A 15,272-nucleotide genomic window follows, 5' to 3' on the forward strand; every position below is an offset into this window, starting at 1 on the left:
CAAGGTTTCCTACCAGTGTCTAATGACACACAGAAACGACATCATTTTGATGCTCTCGGGCTGAGGCATTTTTTTTTTTTATTTTTTTTCTTTCCATCTAGAAGACCTTGCCTGCGGCGTGTGTGGCTCTCATTTTTTTTTAAAAAAAAAATAATAAACCCAATTCGACCAATGATTTCAACAAGGTGATCTGGCAGGCTTCAAGTGTTTTGTGTGTCTGGTAATGTAATGTTTCGCATGTTGACATGACCCATTCTGACAGTACAGTACTCCGTGGAGAATTGAAATGTGACTTGCTTTATGTCTTTTTTTTTTTTTTTTTTTTTTTTTTTAGCTCCAAAAAGTCCAACCCCCTCTTGGTACAAAAATGGTAAAAAAAAAAAATTAAGTGGTGGCAAAATCAAAATGTAAACAATGATATGGATCCATGAGCGCACTGTCTACTCTGACAAAGAGGAATGGACAAAGAAGGCTCTTTTCCCTTGCCACCAGTTGACCAGTTGATTTACTTTTTTTCTCTATTTTCTGCTCGATCAACTTTGTGATCAAAACAGCCTTTTTTAACATTTCGATCGAGACAAAGGAAGATTAGCAAGAGAAGAAGAGAGAGTAAGAAAGTAAGAAAAGAAGAAAGAAAGAAAAAAAAAAAAAGGTTCAAAGAAAGAGATTACATTCCCAGCAGACAAATGCCAGTATACAAATTAATTATAAGGAACAGAAGAGAGAGAGAGAGAGAGAGAGAAGATGAAAAGACAGGGAGAAGATGGTCTGTAGCGGGATGAAAAGACGAATGTTTTTTACTTTCCTATTCAATATTATTAATCAGTGTTTAGTCTGCCTTGAATCGAAACCTTATCCAAATAAAGTTTTTTTTTACTGCGGCTCTTTTTTGTTTGCTTTCCTCCTTTTGTTCTTGCACTGACGAAGACTGAAGATGTCGCTTGGGGCAAAACATGGGGTATTTTATCGTTGACAATTGTGGATTTCTTTCTTTTTTTACCTCTTTTTTCTTCCCCTTGTTCTCTCTTCTCTTCTTTCATCTTTCTTTCTTTCTTTCTTTCTTTCTTTCTTTTACACTTTTTACACTTTCTTCTCTTTCTTCTCCTTTTACACTTTCTTCTCTTTTTTTTACTAAACACAGACGCTTTTGCTTTTAGCTCTTGCTTACTTTGCTACTTTGCTTACTTTGCTTACATTCTTGCCTATTCCCTCGCTCTTCACTCGCTCTCTTCACTCGCTCTCTTCACTCTTCGCTCTCTTCACCATTCAGTCCCACTCCTCTCACTCGTTGACCTCTCCCTCTAAATTCATGTTGTCAGACCAGTCTCTTTTCATCTCCACTTCTGCTTCTGCTTCTGCTTCTGCTAGCCCTGCTCCTGCCACCTCTGTTCCTGTTACTACTCCTGCTTTGACCACTCTTTCTGATATTTCTGCTGCTGAATCTGCTCTCTTCCACACTCTCTTCACCATGCCTGCTCCCATCAACACCATCAACCAGGATTTCTGTCTCTTCGATCAGGATGAGACCTCTTTTGACTATCCGCTCTTCAATGGGCAAGTCGCTCCAAAGACTTTGAAAACTGCTCAGTCTATCAGCTCTGACTCGAACGCTGCTACCCTTAACTGCTTTAACAACCAACTCAACACCCCACAGACCCCCTCCCTCAACTTGGTCAATGTCCAGTCGCCTGCTGGTCTCGGCTTTGACAGCTGCGCAGCTTTCCTTGAGGATTCTGTCTCTCAAAATTTGATTGATACTCCCTTTTCATCTTACATGGATACACCTTTGCTTGATACTCCTCTCGAGACTCCCTATCTCAATGACCTTATTCTCGATTCCGAATTGGATTCCAAGCTCGCTGCGAATGCCTCTGCCTTGCCGCTCTTCTCTGATTTTGGCTTGGACTTTGCTTTTACGGATGCTTATTCTGTTGAACTCAACTCGATCTTGCCCCTTAACCCTGTTGAGGATATCTTTCCCTCGCCCTCTGTCTCGCCTACAAAGTCTGTGGTGAATGATTTCTCGGATGATGAGGATGATGAGGACGAATTTGTTTCCTCACGCGCTGCTGCCCTTGTATCTGGATTGAAGCGTAAGGCTGACGACTCTGTACCTTCGCCAAAGAAGATTCGCGCCACCGAGGTCGCACAGGTCAAGAAGCCTGCCCCCCAAAAGCGCTTCCCTTGCAGCTTTGCTGGCTGTGATCGCCGCTTCGCTCGTCTCTTCAATCTTCACACCCACGAGAAGACCCACGATCCCACACAAGCTCGCCCTTTCATCTGTTCCGAGGCCGATTGCCGGAAAGCCTTCTCACGCAAGCACGACCTGCAGCGTCATGAAGCGTCAGTCCACAAGGGTGAGCGCAATTTTGCCTGCACCACCTGCTATAAACCCTTCTCCCGTCAAGATGGGCTCCGTCGTCACCTCGCTGTCAAGGGCCCCTGCTCCGACAACGCCTGGCAAGCCACATGAGATGAGGCCCCGGTTTGTCACTTTTAAACTACCCACAACCGACCCATCGATGGTCCCCAGATTTGAGATCCCCGCACCAAAACTGCGTCGATTCGTCAATCTGTCTAAATCTTCTTTTTCATGATCCGTTGCTCAACAGTTTTTGACGCATGGACATCCATTTAAGGAACCTTCAACAGGATTTCCGAACCACCCGTAACCACCAGTATTTTATTCTGGCAACCTTTTTTTTTTTTTCCCCTACTTTTTTTAAGTAATCGACCATGACTTGGAGAATTCTCTTCTCGCTGAATTGTCATCGTCCGTCTTTATTTTTTTTTTTTTTTACCATTACTTTCTGGATTTTTTTTTTTTTTTGTTGATCTTATATTTCATTATCAAATGTTTGGATTCTTTTTTTTTTGGACTATATTCGTATATTTTATATATGTATATATTTTTTCAGTTTCATACTCTTGACTTGTCCCTTTCATTCACAAGCCAAGGTTCTTGTCTTCAAGCTGAGACAAGATCGTGAATATTTTAATGTCGACATTTCGATTTTAAGGACAAGGCCGCTTCAACAGCCGCAAAACCAACCCTTCTTTTCGAATGCTTGGTTTTTCAATTGAGGGAAACGCCCTTTTTTATTATTTTTATTATTATTATTATTATTTTTCATTTTTTTTTTTTTTTGCTGTTTTTTATCAAATCCCTATTTTACCTTTTTAGTAGCTCTTATCAGTTATCAGTGATATACATGTTAGTGTTTTTTTTTTTATTTTGTAAAAGTCTTGTCTCCCTGTTTAGTTTTTTATCTTCAGATTCCTCCTTTTTGCGACTAGTCGAAACTTGGCTTCGAACTGTGCGCGCAGAATAACAAGGTGTCCTGAAGCAAACTCTGAAATAAAGAAAGCGGAAATAAAAAAAAATTAAAAAAAAAAAAAAGTCTGCTGCCGTGACCGTGTTTCTAATTGTTGTTGTTTTTTTTTGTTCTTTTTTCTATTTCAGTCTGCTTGCGTCTTTAGCTGCTTCTTTCTCTTTTCCTCCTTCCATCACAAAACTCCCTTTTTTTTCATCTTCTCTTTTTTGATCGCCGTTGCCCAGCGCATTAAAAAAGACAAAAAAAAAAAAAAAAAACTAAAAAAAAGAAAGACCTAGGATTCTTAATTGAACTCACCAGGCCTTTACTCAAAAAAATATATAAAAAAATCTTTAAAAAAACCCTTTTTTACACTTCGTCGAACAATGTCCTCTCCTGTTGCTAACGTTGACGTCCAGGCCGCTGCTGCCCCTGCTGCCACTTCAGCTGCCCCTGTTGCTGCCAACCATCTCAGCTTGGAGCAACAACAGCAGATCGCTGCTGCTCAGGCCCAGGCTGCTGCTCATTTCGCCCCTGTTCCTGCTGCTGCCCCAACTGCTTCAGCATCTCTCTACATCGGAGAGCTTGATCCTTCTGTCAACGAGGCCATGTTGTTCGAGATGTTCAACTCTGTTGGACCTGTTGCCTCCATCCGTGTCTGCCGCGATGCTGTCACCAGACGTTCCCTTGGTTATGCCTACGTTAACTTCCACAACGTTGCTGATGGTATGTCTCTATTTGTACTATTATTACCTGCATCAAACATCAACAACTTTTATTTTTATTTTTTTATTTTTACTTTTATGGATGATGTGATGTCGACAATAATCAAAAGAGATCATGGAGAGATCGATCATCAATTCGGACAAGATCAATCAGCTCAGTCAGGAACAACAACAATCTTGCGATTAGATCCGAATCAATGGAGGAACAAGAAAGATCTTTTTCTTAGATCTGAAAAAGATTTTCCGGCTCTCAAAAAAAAAAAAATTGCAGCAACAGCCAAGAAATATTCTAAACGGAGTGAATTTGACTCATAATTTTTGGCTTTTTGCAAAAAAAAAAAAAAAAAAAAAAAAAAAAATTGCTATAAAGAACCCGATTGTAGCCTACCAGCTCTTTTCAGAGGACGGATAATGTCAAAGAAGGCAATATCACGCCAGCTCAGATATGGAAACGCTATCCGATATTTTGGGTATCATTAGTCAGGATAGCGAAAATTTGGTTTCTGATACCGTTGTCGCCATTGGAGGGTCAGGCGATTTTAGTATGAGCAAAGACGAGCAAATTCAACTATCGTCTTTCATCAAAACGCACCTATGGGAGAAGTCTTTGATGATTAACACTGTTTGTCAAAAATTGTTATTGATAGGTGAGCGTGCTTTGGAAACCTTGAACTATACATTGATCAAGAATCGTCCTTGCCGTATCATGTGGTCTCAGCGTGACCCTGCTCTCCGTAAGACTGGTACTGGCAATATCTTCATCAAGAACTTGGACGCCACTATTGATAACAAGGCCCTTCATGATACCTTCTCTGCTTTTGGAAACATCTTGTCTTGCAAGGTCGCCACTGAAGATGGTCAGTCCAAGGGTTACGGTTTCGTTCACTACGAGACTCATGAGGCTGCTGAGAACGCTATCAAGCACGTCAACGGCATGTTGTTGAATGATAAGAAGGTCTATGTCGGACATCACATTGCCAAGAAGGAGCGTCAGTCCAAGGTTGAGGAGATGAAGGCCAACTTCACCAATGTTTACATTAAGAACTTGGATCCCGAAATTACTCAGGATGAGGTTGAGGCCATGTTCACAAAGTTCGGTCCCGTCACCTCCTGCGTTATTTCAACTGACGAAAATGGCCGCTCCAAGGGCTTCGGGTTCATCAACTTTGAGAATCACGAGGATGCTAAACGTGCTGTTGATGAGCTTCACGATACTGATTACAAGGACAAGAAGCTGTTCGTCACTCGTGCTCAGAAGAAGGGAGAGCGTGAGGAGGAGCTTAAGAAGCAGTACGAACAACAAAAGCTCGAGAAGCTCAGCAAGTACCAGGGTGTCAACTTGTATGTCAAGAACTTGGATGACGATATTGATGATGAGAGACTCCGTCAGGAGTTCCTTGTTTATGGTACCATTACCTCCGCGAAGGTCATGCGTGATGAGAAACTTTCTGCCGATGGAGACGAAGTCGTGAAGGGACCTTCCAAGGGCTTTGGTTTCGTCTGCTTCTCTTCTCCTGATGAGGCAACCAAGGCCGTTACTGAGATGAACGGACGCATGATCGGCTCCAAGCCCATTTATGTCGCCCTCGCTCAGCGTAAGGAAGTTCGCAAGTCTCAGCTTGAGGCCCAGATGGCTCAGCGCAACCAGCTTCGCATGCAACAGATCCCTGGTCAGATGCCCGGCGGTATCTACCCCCCTCAGCTCTACTACCCCGGCCCTGGTGGCTTCCCTCCACAGGGTGGTCGTGGCATGGTCTACCCCGGACAGGCCGGAATGGTTCCCCGTCCTCGCTGGGTTAACCCTGGCCAGCCTCAGATGCATCCCGGTGCCCCCATGCCTGGTTACCCAATGGGCCAGGGTTTCCCACCCATGGGCCAGGGCCGCCCCCGCGGTCAGGGTCCCCGTGCTCAATCTCAGCGTGGAGGCGCAGCCGGTCAGCCCGGTCGCCCCATCCCTTCACAAGGACCCGCTGGTGCTCCTCGTGGCGTCCCCGGTGCGGGCCGTGGTGGTTATACTCGCAACGCTGGTCAAGGCCGTGCTGCTAACGGCTCTGCTGCCGCTGCACCCGCTACCGAAGCCAATGTTTTGACTGCTGCTGCTTTGGCTGCTGCCGATCCCGATCAGCAGAAGCAAATGGTTGGTGAGCACCTGTACCCCAAGATTGCCGCCCGTCAGCCCGACTATGCTGGCAAGATCACTGGCATGTTGCTTGAGATGGACAATGGCGAGCTCTTGCATCTTTTGGAGGACAATGAGGCTTTGGATGCCAAGATTGAGGAGGCTATCTCTGTTCTTAAGGCCCATGAGGCTGAGGCCGAGAAGACTGCTTAAAAAAAAAAAAAAAAAAAAAAACAAGAAGATGAAGAAAGGATAGGAGTATATTCGATTGATCGAGGAAAAAAAAAAAAAGAAAATGAGACTGGTATGTTTGCCGACAAAGTAGACATGATGAATTGAGGGAAGCCCAACATGTGTAACTCTCAAAAAAACCAACAAATAAATTTTTTTCGCCTGGGCAAAGGTTACTCGAAAGAGAGAAAAATAATAGTTAATAATAGTTTTGATCAAAATGTTCAAAATGTTTACAAACGCGTATATTTTTTACACCAAGAGGTTTTTTTTTTTTTATCAAACCTGTTACAATCTGCTGTGCCGAATTGAAATGATCATGAAAAAAGGAGAGAGGAAACGGATAAATTAGAGATGATGCAATAATTTTAGAGACCAAGATAAGTATTTCATCCACCTTCATTTTAGGGCAACGTGGAATCGATTCCACCGTATCTCCCTTCCGTTGCGTTCTGCGTTGGAAAGTCGAGAAAGGTCCTCTTGATATGGGCTAACTATGATAAAAAAATAAAAATAAAAATAAAAAAAAAAAAACGTTGGAATCAAACCAGACTGCAGGCGAAACATACAAAAAAAGCAATTGGCGATTGACGTCCTATCGTATTATCGTTCTATTCAATATCCAACAGCAAAAAAAAAAAAAACTCTGCTCGCAACATGTGTAGTATGTAAAACCTTTTTGTCGTCATTGGTTGGGTTTCCCTTGATGGGTTTTTAATGTTCAGGTTCGCACAGAATAGTTTACGTATTCACCTGTTCTCCGGCTTGATTAGAACCTCTAGCCTATGAAAGGCAAATGAAAAAGACATTGATGAAAGTGTGTTTATAAAGACTAGGTCTTTCTCTCTTTCTCGCTTTTTTTTTTTTCTTTTCATTTTTTTTTTTCTTGTCTTCTTACTTGCTTAAAGATTCTCTAACTCCTGACCTGACACAGCACTTTTACAAGCTTCTATTTTTTTTTTTTTATCTAAACATTCAAACAAAACTAAAACCCAAAACGCAAACAAACAAACCAACAAGCTAACTAACAAAGCGGTCATAATGCGTTTCGAGATCACGACCTTTACAACACTTGCACTTCTTGTTGCACCAGCATTGGCAGCCAAGACTTGGGATGTGAAGATTGACGATGGCAAGTTTTCGCCCTCGATCCTGGATATCTCACCCGGAGACACGGTTCGCTGGCCTTTGGATGATGGCGGAGATCATGCGATTGTGGAGACCATTCCAGGGCCTCAGTCATGTACCGCAAAGTCTGGAGGATTCAATTCGGGACGAAAGACAGCAGGCCAGCCTTATCAACGTACGTTCCCGGTTCAGGGGGTGGTGAACTACAAGGATGGCATTGGAGCCAACTGTGCCAAGAACAATACGGTTGGAACCATTTATGTGGGACCTCGACCAAGTGACGCGGTGCCACCTGCACCAGTAACTTCGATCACGTCCGCGATGAGCAGTGCCAGTGCCAGTGCCAGTGCTAGTGTTAGTAGCACTATCCAGCAGCGTACTTCAACCACTTCGATGATGCATACTAGTAGCCGTGGAGATGGTGCGAGCCACACATCCTCCATGATTGCTCCTACAAACCAACCCAGCAATGCCAATAAGTTGGTGCAAAGCTCGATCGCTTTGGGCTTTGTAGGTCTAATTGCAGCTCTTGCTGCAGCCCTTTAAACAAAAGGAGAAAGAGAAAAAAAAAAAAAAAAATAGAAAAAATAGGACAATAGATGATAAATGATCAATGTTAATAGTAATAATAATAATAATTATAATAATAAAAAGAGAAAAGGGTCCCTCTCCTTTTGCTTTTTAATTGTTCCTGAGAAGTAAGAATAAATTCAGAAATGTCAAAGTTCATTTTGGTGCATTGTCTTCTCAGTCTAGGCACAACCAAGGGCATGCAGTTGTTCATCATAGGCTTCATAGGCTGTGTCCATGTATATACCATTCATTAGACTTTGCTGTGGTTACATGAAATACATACATGTGCATAAATACACATATAAATGTAATATCGCATGTATATGCGACGATGTCAATCTTACGTTTGGGCGAATGCTCTTTTTATATGTAAAGAGATGTAAAAAAGAATGAGAGCGAGAAGATCTATGAGAGCTTTGCATGACATTCAACGTGACCAGTAAAGTAAGTTAGACTACAGACTACAGTTACTAGTTTGCTTGGAGAAAACTCCAACCCAAAAAAAAAAAAAAAAAAAAAAAAAAAAAAGGGAGAGATGGATTTGTCACGTTTTAAGGTTAATACCCATTGGTCATGCAATTGCACCGAAAGAAAGAAAAAAGTTTGTGGGGGGCGAGAGGATGATTAGAGGCAGAAGCAACATGGAAACAATAAAGATTGGCCTAGGATTTCTTGAGAAGGAGGGGATCACCATGGAAACTATTGTTCGTCCTGTTTTGTACTGATATATATGATCAATTACGCACACAGAGAGTTGCCGTTAAGATCCAGTTGGGGCATACATTCCACTATGAGTCCCATCTAGGATAGATGGATACGGCACACAAAGAGCGTTAATATTGCGTTGAACGATGTAATGAATGCAATCGATATGATGGAATGGTTATTCATGGCTTCCTTTGGTTAGCATCGACAAGAGTTGCCTCAGGAGGGAGAGAATTGTGGGAAATCAAAAAAACATTTGAAACCCACAAACAATAGTCTGTAGTCTATGAACAAACATTGGGCATGGAAGACGGACATGAGACACCATGGCCTTTGTATTTGATGCAGGACCCTTTGATTTCTGTGACAAGACTTCAGAGGCAAAAAGAGCATCTGTCACCATCCTTTGCTCATTATTTTACTGTGCGACTGGACACACAAACACAACCACAGAGTGTCCCCCTCTTTTTTTCTTTTTTTTTTTTTTCCTTTTCCCCGTTACACTTTCTTTACTCACTTTCTCTCCCTCAACTCTACTCATTCGATCAACAAAACTTTAGATCAATACCCTCATTCCCTTTTCTTTTTTTTTCTTCTTCTTTCTTCATTGTCTTCATTAGAATTTGTTTGATTCAAAAGAAAAAGTTCATTTGCACATAGTCCAATTTTTTTTTTTTCCCGCTCCAATTTTTTTTAGTGTTCTTTGTGTTCCTTCTTCCTTGTATAACATCTTGCACACAAGAGCAACTCATTCAGCCTTGTTCATCTCATTCTGCAACAAAAAACACGTCTTGAACTCCCTTTGTTATATAGTCCTCCGCCTCACTACCAACCTCTCATTCCCTTTCAGCTTCTTGGAACTCTTAAAGAAGAAAATAAGATCAGATATACAGAACCCAATTTTACTTTACTCCCCTCTTTTTCTACAAAAAAAAAAAAAAAAAAAAAACCAGGGTAGAGTTTCTTTCCCTGGTCCATTGTCTGTCCTCAATTCTTACCGTAACTTTCATCTCACGGAATCATCACTTTTCATCCTATCATCACCATCCCTGCAGACAATACACGTTCTGTCTTGTTTTCCGTTCGCACAGGCTTTCCCAATAACTTTCCAACGGTAGTAATCAAAAAAATTTTCATACCGTAAAAACAAAAAAAACCACAGCAATAACGATACCAAAGATCAATCATTATCGACAATGGCATACACACTATCGTCGTCCTTCACATATACGCCCGACGTGGTTGATTTCGATGCCATGAATATCACAGAGACATTTCCAGAAGCATCCTCCTTCTCTTTCGAGTTGAGTGGAAGTTACAATCATAGTTATTCAGATTCTATCTCCGGTATCCCTTTGGCACAGCAAGCTCTCTGGGATGATGGTCAACTGTCTGTTCCTCCGACGGTCGAATCGAGTCGCATCTACCATCCATCCTCCGGACTTTCCTCACTCAATAACAGTGCAAATAATAGCATTAACCTCGGATATCCAGCATCTCGACAATTTCTTGCACCTCCAGCCGTTCATCATCCTCGTACAAGAACACAATTTCAAGGATCACCTCTCAAAGATGAATATGCAGGTTCCGGTTCGGGTTCTGATCAGCAATCGGAAGGGTATGATGATAGTAGTCTTCAAAACAGCTGGGTCGACGATACAAGAGATCATAATGGAATTATGCTTCTGAATGACAGAGAGCATAAGGATGAACAGCACCTACTATTCCTTCAAGAGATGGCTTCAGCCAATCTAAGTCGTGGAGATAGTATCTCACTCTTTGCCAAACTTGGCGATGGTAGGTGGCGAAGAAAAATCAAAATATCCCATCAGGACTTCTCAAACTCATACCCATACCCCCTCCAAACTCTCTCATACGCTATTCGTACGACCTTTACTGCAAGGCAGAACATGACCCATTCTTGGAAAGAAAGAAAGCAAAAAAAAAAAAAAAAAAAGGGGGGAGGCGAGTGAGGGTGGGAGTCATGACTGAAAAAAGATCACAAAGCAAAAAAAAAAAAAAAAAAAAAAAAAAAACTTCTCCACATGATGGCCTCCGTCGGATGCGCTTTTCGCCATGATATAACCGCAATGCATTGTAGAAAAAGAGAACTTTAATAGAACTCTTAATCTTCATTGATGTGGTTAATTTATGAAACCAATGTCCTCAAATCGTTCTGGCGGCGTCAGAGCATTCAAACACTTGTGCTCTGTTGTATAAAGATAACCAGCAGAATGGCCCGGGTCAGGGATCGATTCCGCTGTGACATTTTTACCTGTTTGATCCAAGGAGATGAACAGTAATTATGTACCTTGAAGTATCATATACTTCTTCAGGAGAACCACAAATGTCCTGAGAGCCTTTTCGGATACGATGGTGCTTCATTTTCCCCCCCTTTTTTTTTTTTGCGCACCTACCAGTGTTCTCCTCAATTTCTACATGTCAAAGTGGAAGTGCAACATATTGGATGAAGGGGAAAAAAAAAAAAAAAAAAAAAAAAAAGCAGAAGGAGAAGTAGCTCTTCACAATAGACGGCAAACGCCCCTTTCTATTCCACAGCCTACAGTTGCAAAGGGAAATATATATCAATTGGTTTCATCCAAGCTATTTTTTATCAATAACGAGCATCCTTTTTCAATCTTTCCCTTGGCCATTTCAAGAGACCATCATTAATCAAATTTCTATTGCACATCTCACTTACATGTTTATTTAACTCGGATCTTCCTGCTATAGAATCTGACTTGAGCTGTGATCTCTTCAAGGAGGAGCTTAATGCGGATGAGGCCAGGGATCAGTCCAGGATGCAATCAGAAAACTCTTTTGGGCCTCCACCATCTAATAATCCATCATTACCTGACAGCATGCCCAAAAAGCCAATAATGAACGAGATTTTCAGCCAAGAGTTCTTGAACTCACTCAAAGCACCACTCGTTCAGCAACCACCTCCGCCATTAGAGTCCGCCACGAACCAGAATTTGCTCCAAGGCTTGCACACTATCGCAGCACCAACTATGCCAGATGATGATGTTTATAAGCACGTTCGGGACAACAATGAGGGCGCTGGAGGTGAACGCAAAGAGAGTAATGAAGCATACAAGCGTGCTCTTAAGAGCTTTATTGATTCTCTAAAAGTGGCAGATCCCATAAAGACTCCACACAAGTTTGCGCCACAACCGCTTCCAATTCTCTGGAACGAGCCAAAGATCCGATCAAGAAAATTACCTTCATTCAGCCTTGCAGACTACAAAGATATCGCCAAAACTTCGTTAGCGAAGATGTCCATGGACACTCTCCCAACAATTGCCAAGACACCTGCTCCGAGCAAGCAAGATTCTATATCATCTTCACCTACAAACACTCACTCCATACCGAATTCCACAAATTCCTCCCCGATTTCGTCTATTGCTACATCACCTCCTGTAGATACCAAACCTAAACTCATGTCTGCTGCAAAAACATCAACTATAATGAGCGCTCTCTCGAATTCAGAACAGCAACAACACCAAGATCAGAGCCAGGAAAGTGATCAAGATGTTCAGCAGCCGAGGCAGCAGACACAGGACAAAGATTATGCTACTCAACAGAAGCAGGAGCACAAGTCCAACAGTGATCGCATCCGCAGGTCTTCATCAATCCAAAATCCTCATCTAGCCTTCGATCCCACAATTCCTCCTTCAGAACGAGTCGAGGAGGCAAAGCCAATAAAGACACCTTTGGAGCGCCGTTCGATGGTTCAACCCATGGCCCGAAACATGGATCATGGGGAAGACAAAGATGAAGAAAATATTGGATTGAGTACTACTCGACGATCAGAGCATAAAGGGTCATTTGATGGATCACAACCAGCAGATCTTGGCAACTCTCAAGGATTGGCTATGCGCAAACGACGCTCTTTACATCAAGGTAGGTTTCATTGACTGCAGTTTTTTTTTTTTTTTTTTTTTTTTTGAAGGTGCAATACTTCCTATTGATTTGGCCACTAATAAACTGTTCATCCTTTGATTCTGGTAATTTTAGATTTGTTCAATCAGGATAAAATTCAAAGCAACGGAGAAGACGACGGATTGGAGCTGCAAAAGGACCAGGGAGGCCCTGAAGAGAATCCAAAGCCAGAATCAGTAGCAACACAGATTCCACAGTACTCCGATGCTTCTCCAGCTCGCCGAAGCACCAGACCCTTGTCTGTCAATATCCTTCCAGAGTCTCTAACCAGCCTGAACAACTATGCGATGCACCAAGAGGTAGCACAGCCAGAACGAGCAAGGAAGCTCATGGATGAGGAAACAGAAGTGTCGAAGCCTTCAGGAACACAGTCCTTAGGTCGTGCGTCAGGCACCCGTTTAGGTCGCTCTGGTAGTAGCAGTTCGGGATCGATGATGAGCCCTGCAACTCCGACTGCTTCTAATCCTTATGGCACGTTATCGGGACGTACTCTTCGACAGGCAGGTGCAGGCTCTCAGCGACTTAGTTTGACAGGTTTGAGCAGCGTATATACTAATTCGGACGCTCCAGAAGACGGAGGTGATGATAACAAGGATGATGAATTGACTGCGCCGTTCCAGTCATTGACTCTGTCAAAACTACAAACGCCGCCTGGAGCAGCAACAAGAAATAGTGCTCGATTTTCACCGCCTTCGATGCTTCCGGTGCAACATCGTCGTGGTCTCTCATCACCAGATCAGGAATCCCAAAGGGAGACTAGATTGCCAAGTCCAATAGATCATTATGACGATTATTATCGCTCTGAAAGGGATGAGCAACAGTTTACCATGCCGCGGGGGCTACATAGTCGTCAGCCTACTACAGAGCGTAGTATTCATGACTGGGAAGAGGACTTGGATGAACCTTCACAACGCCGATATCAGTCCAAAAGTATGAGAGAGCCAACATCAGTTCATCGGTCATCGCCTGAATTTCAAAAGGAGCAGCAGCGATTACGAGTCCAACAACAGGCACGTGAGGAGGTCTATGGTCGTGGCTATAGCAATAACTATGGAGATAGTCCTGACTCTGTCGAAGATTACCAGATTCGATATAGTCGACTTCCTGCTAGTACTAGCAATAATATCAATAGCGGCGGTCATAGTAACGGTGCTTACCAACAGCAGCAGCAACACGCGCGCCACGGCCCACTTTCGCCCTCACGGGACTATTTCTCGTCCACAACGAAATCAGGAGCTGGCTCATTGCGATTTTCACCACCGGTATCTGCGTCTACAAGATCCTCTGACCATTATAGAAGGCAGAGCAAGGATGGACATAGCCTGATGCCGGCGCCTAGAATTTCACCACCACTGACAGCAATGTCCACAGCCCGATCCAGTACTTTCAACACATTCAGCAATCCTGGCAGTATGGGTAATAGTGGTATTGGCATGGGTAGCAATACACCAAGAAGGTCACTTTCCAATGTCGCAGGTGTAGTCATGCCAACGTCATCGCCAATTCGTCGTTTGTCAAATAATTCGAGCAATGGTTCCACATCAGGATATGTTTCAGCACTCCCAATCATGGGTTCGGGATTATCTTATGGTGCTAATAATAATGGATCGCTTCATGCTCGATCTGCTTCATCTGGATCAGCAACTATGAGTCAAAGAACGAGCCTTTATGCACCCACCAATATAGGATCAGGAGCCACTGCAGGGACCATGGGGGGTGCAGGATTAGGAATAGGGATGGGAGCTGGACCGCGAGGAGTCCAAACATTGACGGACGGAGTGCAATCCTCAGTTAATCTAAGGAGATCTTCATCCACTCTGATTCCATCTACGAGGCGTACTTCCGGACCTTATTCATCTACATCCAATGTCACAATCCCGACTCCCATGACTTCCGGAATTCGTGGACCGAGCCGTAGTAGTGCCGGCGGTATACCCGGTCCAATTCCATCGTCGTCATCATCTTCCGAGTATGCTCGTGTATATGTCTCTCCACGTTCGAGTATAAGTGGCGCCAGTGGTGGGTATGGCGCAGGTTCTGGTGCAGGTTCTAGTGGATTTAGAACATCGCAGTTGATGAATGACGATGGCTATTCGTACAAGCTAGAGGCGCCGATGCGCCATTCATCATTGGGAGTGGCATCTGGGAACGCAGTGTTCAACAGCAATAGCAATATTAGCGGCTTGAACAGAAGCAACACAATGAATGCTCGCGGTAGTTATGGTGGCATGAGCAATAGTGCAAGCACCAGTATGTTGGTCCAACCATCTTCATCAACCTCCGCGTCGATCGTGCCATCACCCTCACAAATTCGACGGACGTCGTCTATCCCATCTGGTGGAAGTGGGGGCAGTAGTGGGATAGCAAGCTATGGTGGCCATGGTATTGGGAGCAGTGGATCCATGACTCTTGGAAGAAGCAGTGGAATGGCAGCTCATCGACAATATCAATCTTCACACCAATATCAGCAGCCTCTTCAGTCATACCAACGTACATCCATGTATGCATATCATTAGAAGCAACTACGTCTATATG

At 43.3% G+C, this 15,272-nt stretch overlaps 4 protein-coding genes across 4 annotated transcripts; all 4 read left to right on the plus strand.

The window, feature by feature from the left end:
- Positions 1–2,173: 2,173 nt before the first annotated feature.
- BCR41DRAFT_289539 (hypothetical protein) lies at positions 2,174–2,425 on the plus strand (the record flags this gene model as incomplete). The annotated part of the gene is made up of 1 exon (XM_022020331.1): positions 2,174–2,425. A coding segment is annotated over one exon (252 nt), but the record flags the coding sequence as incomplete, so codon positions are not given.
- A 1,150-nt stretch (positions 2,426–3,575) lies between these two features.
- On the plus strand, positions 3,576–6,398 carry BCR41DRAFT_351404 (hypothetical protein). Its single transcript, XM_022023798.1, has 2 exons — positions 3,576–4,040; positions 4,687–6,398. The coding sequence occupies exons 1-2, from the start codon at positions 3,701–3,703 to the stop codon at positions 6,369–6,371; spliced, it is 2,025 nt and encodes a 674-aa protein (XP_021882720.1). The 5' UTR covers positions 3,576–3,700; the 3' UTR covers positions 6,372–6,398.
- Positions 6,399–7,299: 901 nt separating this feature from the next.
- On the plus strand, positions 7,300–8,063 carry BCR41DRAFT_421265 (hypothetical protein; the record flags this gene model as incomplete). Its single annotated transcript, XM_022030004.1, has 1 exon — positions 7,300–8,063. Exon 1 carries the CDS (start codon positions 7,431–7,433, stop codon positions 8,061–8,063), a length of 633 nt encoding a protein of 210 aa, XP_021882721.1. The 5' UTR covers positions 7,300–7,430.
- A 1,662-nt stretch (positions 8,064–9,725) lies between these two features.
- BCR41DRAFT_351409 (hypothetical protein) lies at positions 9,726–15,272 on the plus strand. The gene is made up of 3 exons (XM_022023799.1): positions 9,726–10,592; positions 11,529–12,698; positions 12,813–15,272. Exons 1-3 carry the CDS (start codon positions 9,992–9,994, stop codon positions 15,251–15,253), a joined length of 4,212 nt encoding a protein of 1,403 aa, XP_021882722.1. The 5' UTR covers positions 9,726–9,991; the 3' UTR covers positions 15,254–15,272.

The sequence above is a fragment of the Lobosporangium transversale genome (genome assembly GCF_002105155.1).
Source record: "Lobosporangium transversale strain NRRL 3116 chromosome Unknown BCR41scaffold_13, whole genome shotgun sequence".
NCBI classification, from domain to species: Eukaryota; Fungi; Mortierellomycota; class Mortierellomycetes; order Mortierellales; family Mortierellaceae; genus Lobosporangium; species Lobosporangium transversale.

Bases quoted from the DNA above. Each gene is read 5' to 3' on its own strand.
- BCR41DRAFT_351404 (XM_022023798.1), top strand. From the start codon at position 3,701: ATGTCCTCTCCTGTTGCTAACGTTGACGTCCAGGCCGCTGCTGCCCCT. The intron at 4,041-4,686 runs GTATGTCTCTAT...TGTTATTGATAG, and splicing joins CTTCCACAACGTTGCTGATG to GTGAGCGTGCTTTGGAAACC.
- BCR41DRAFT_351409 (XM_022023799.1), top strand. From the start codon at position 9,992: ATGGCATACACACTATCGTCGTCCTTCACATATACGCCCGACGTGGTT. The intron at 10,593-11,528 runs GTAGGTGGCGAA...TTCCTGCTATAG, and splicing joins CTTTGCCAAACTTGGCGATG to AATCTGACTTGAGCTGTGAT. The intron at 12,699-12,812 runs GTAGGTTTCATT...TGGTAATTTTAG, and splicing joins ACGACGCTCTTTACATCAAG to ATTTGTTCAATCAGGATAAA.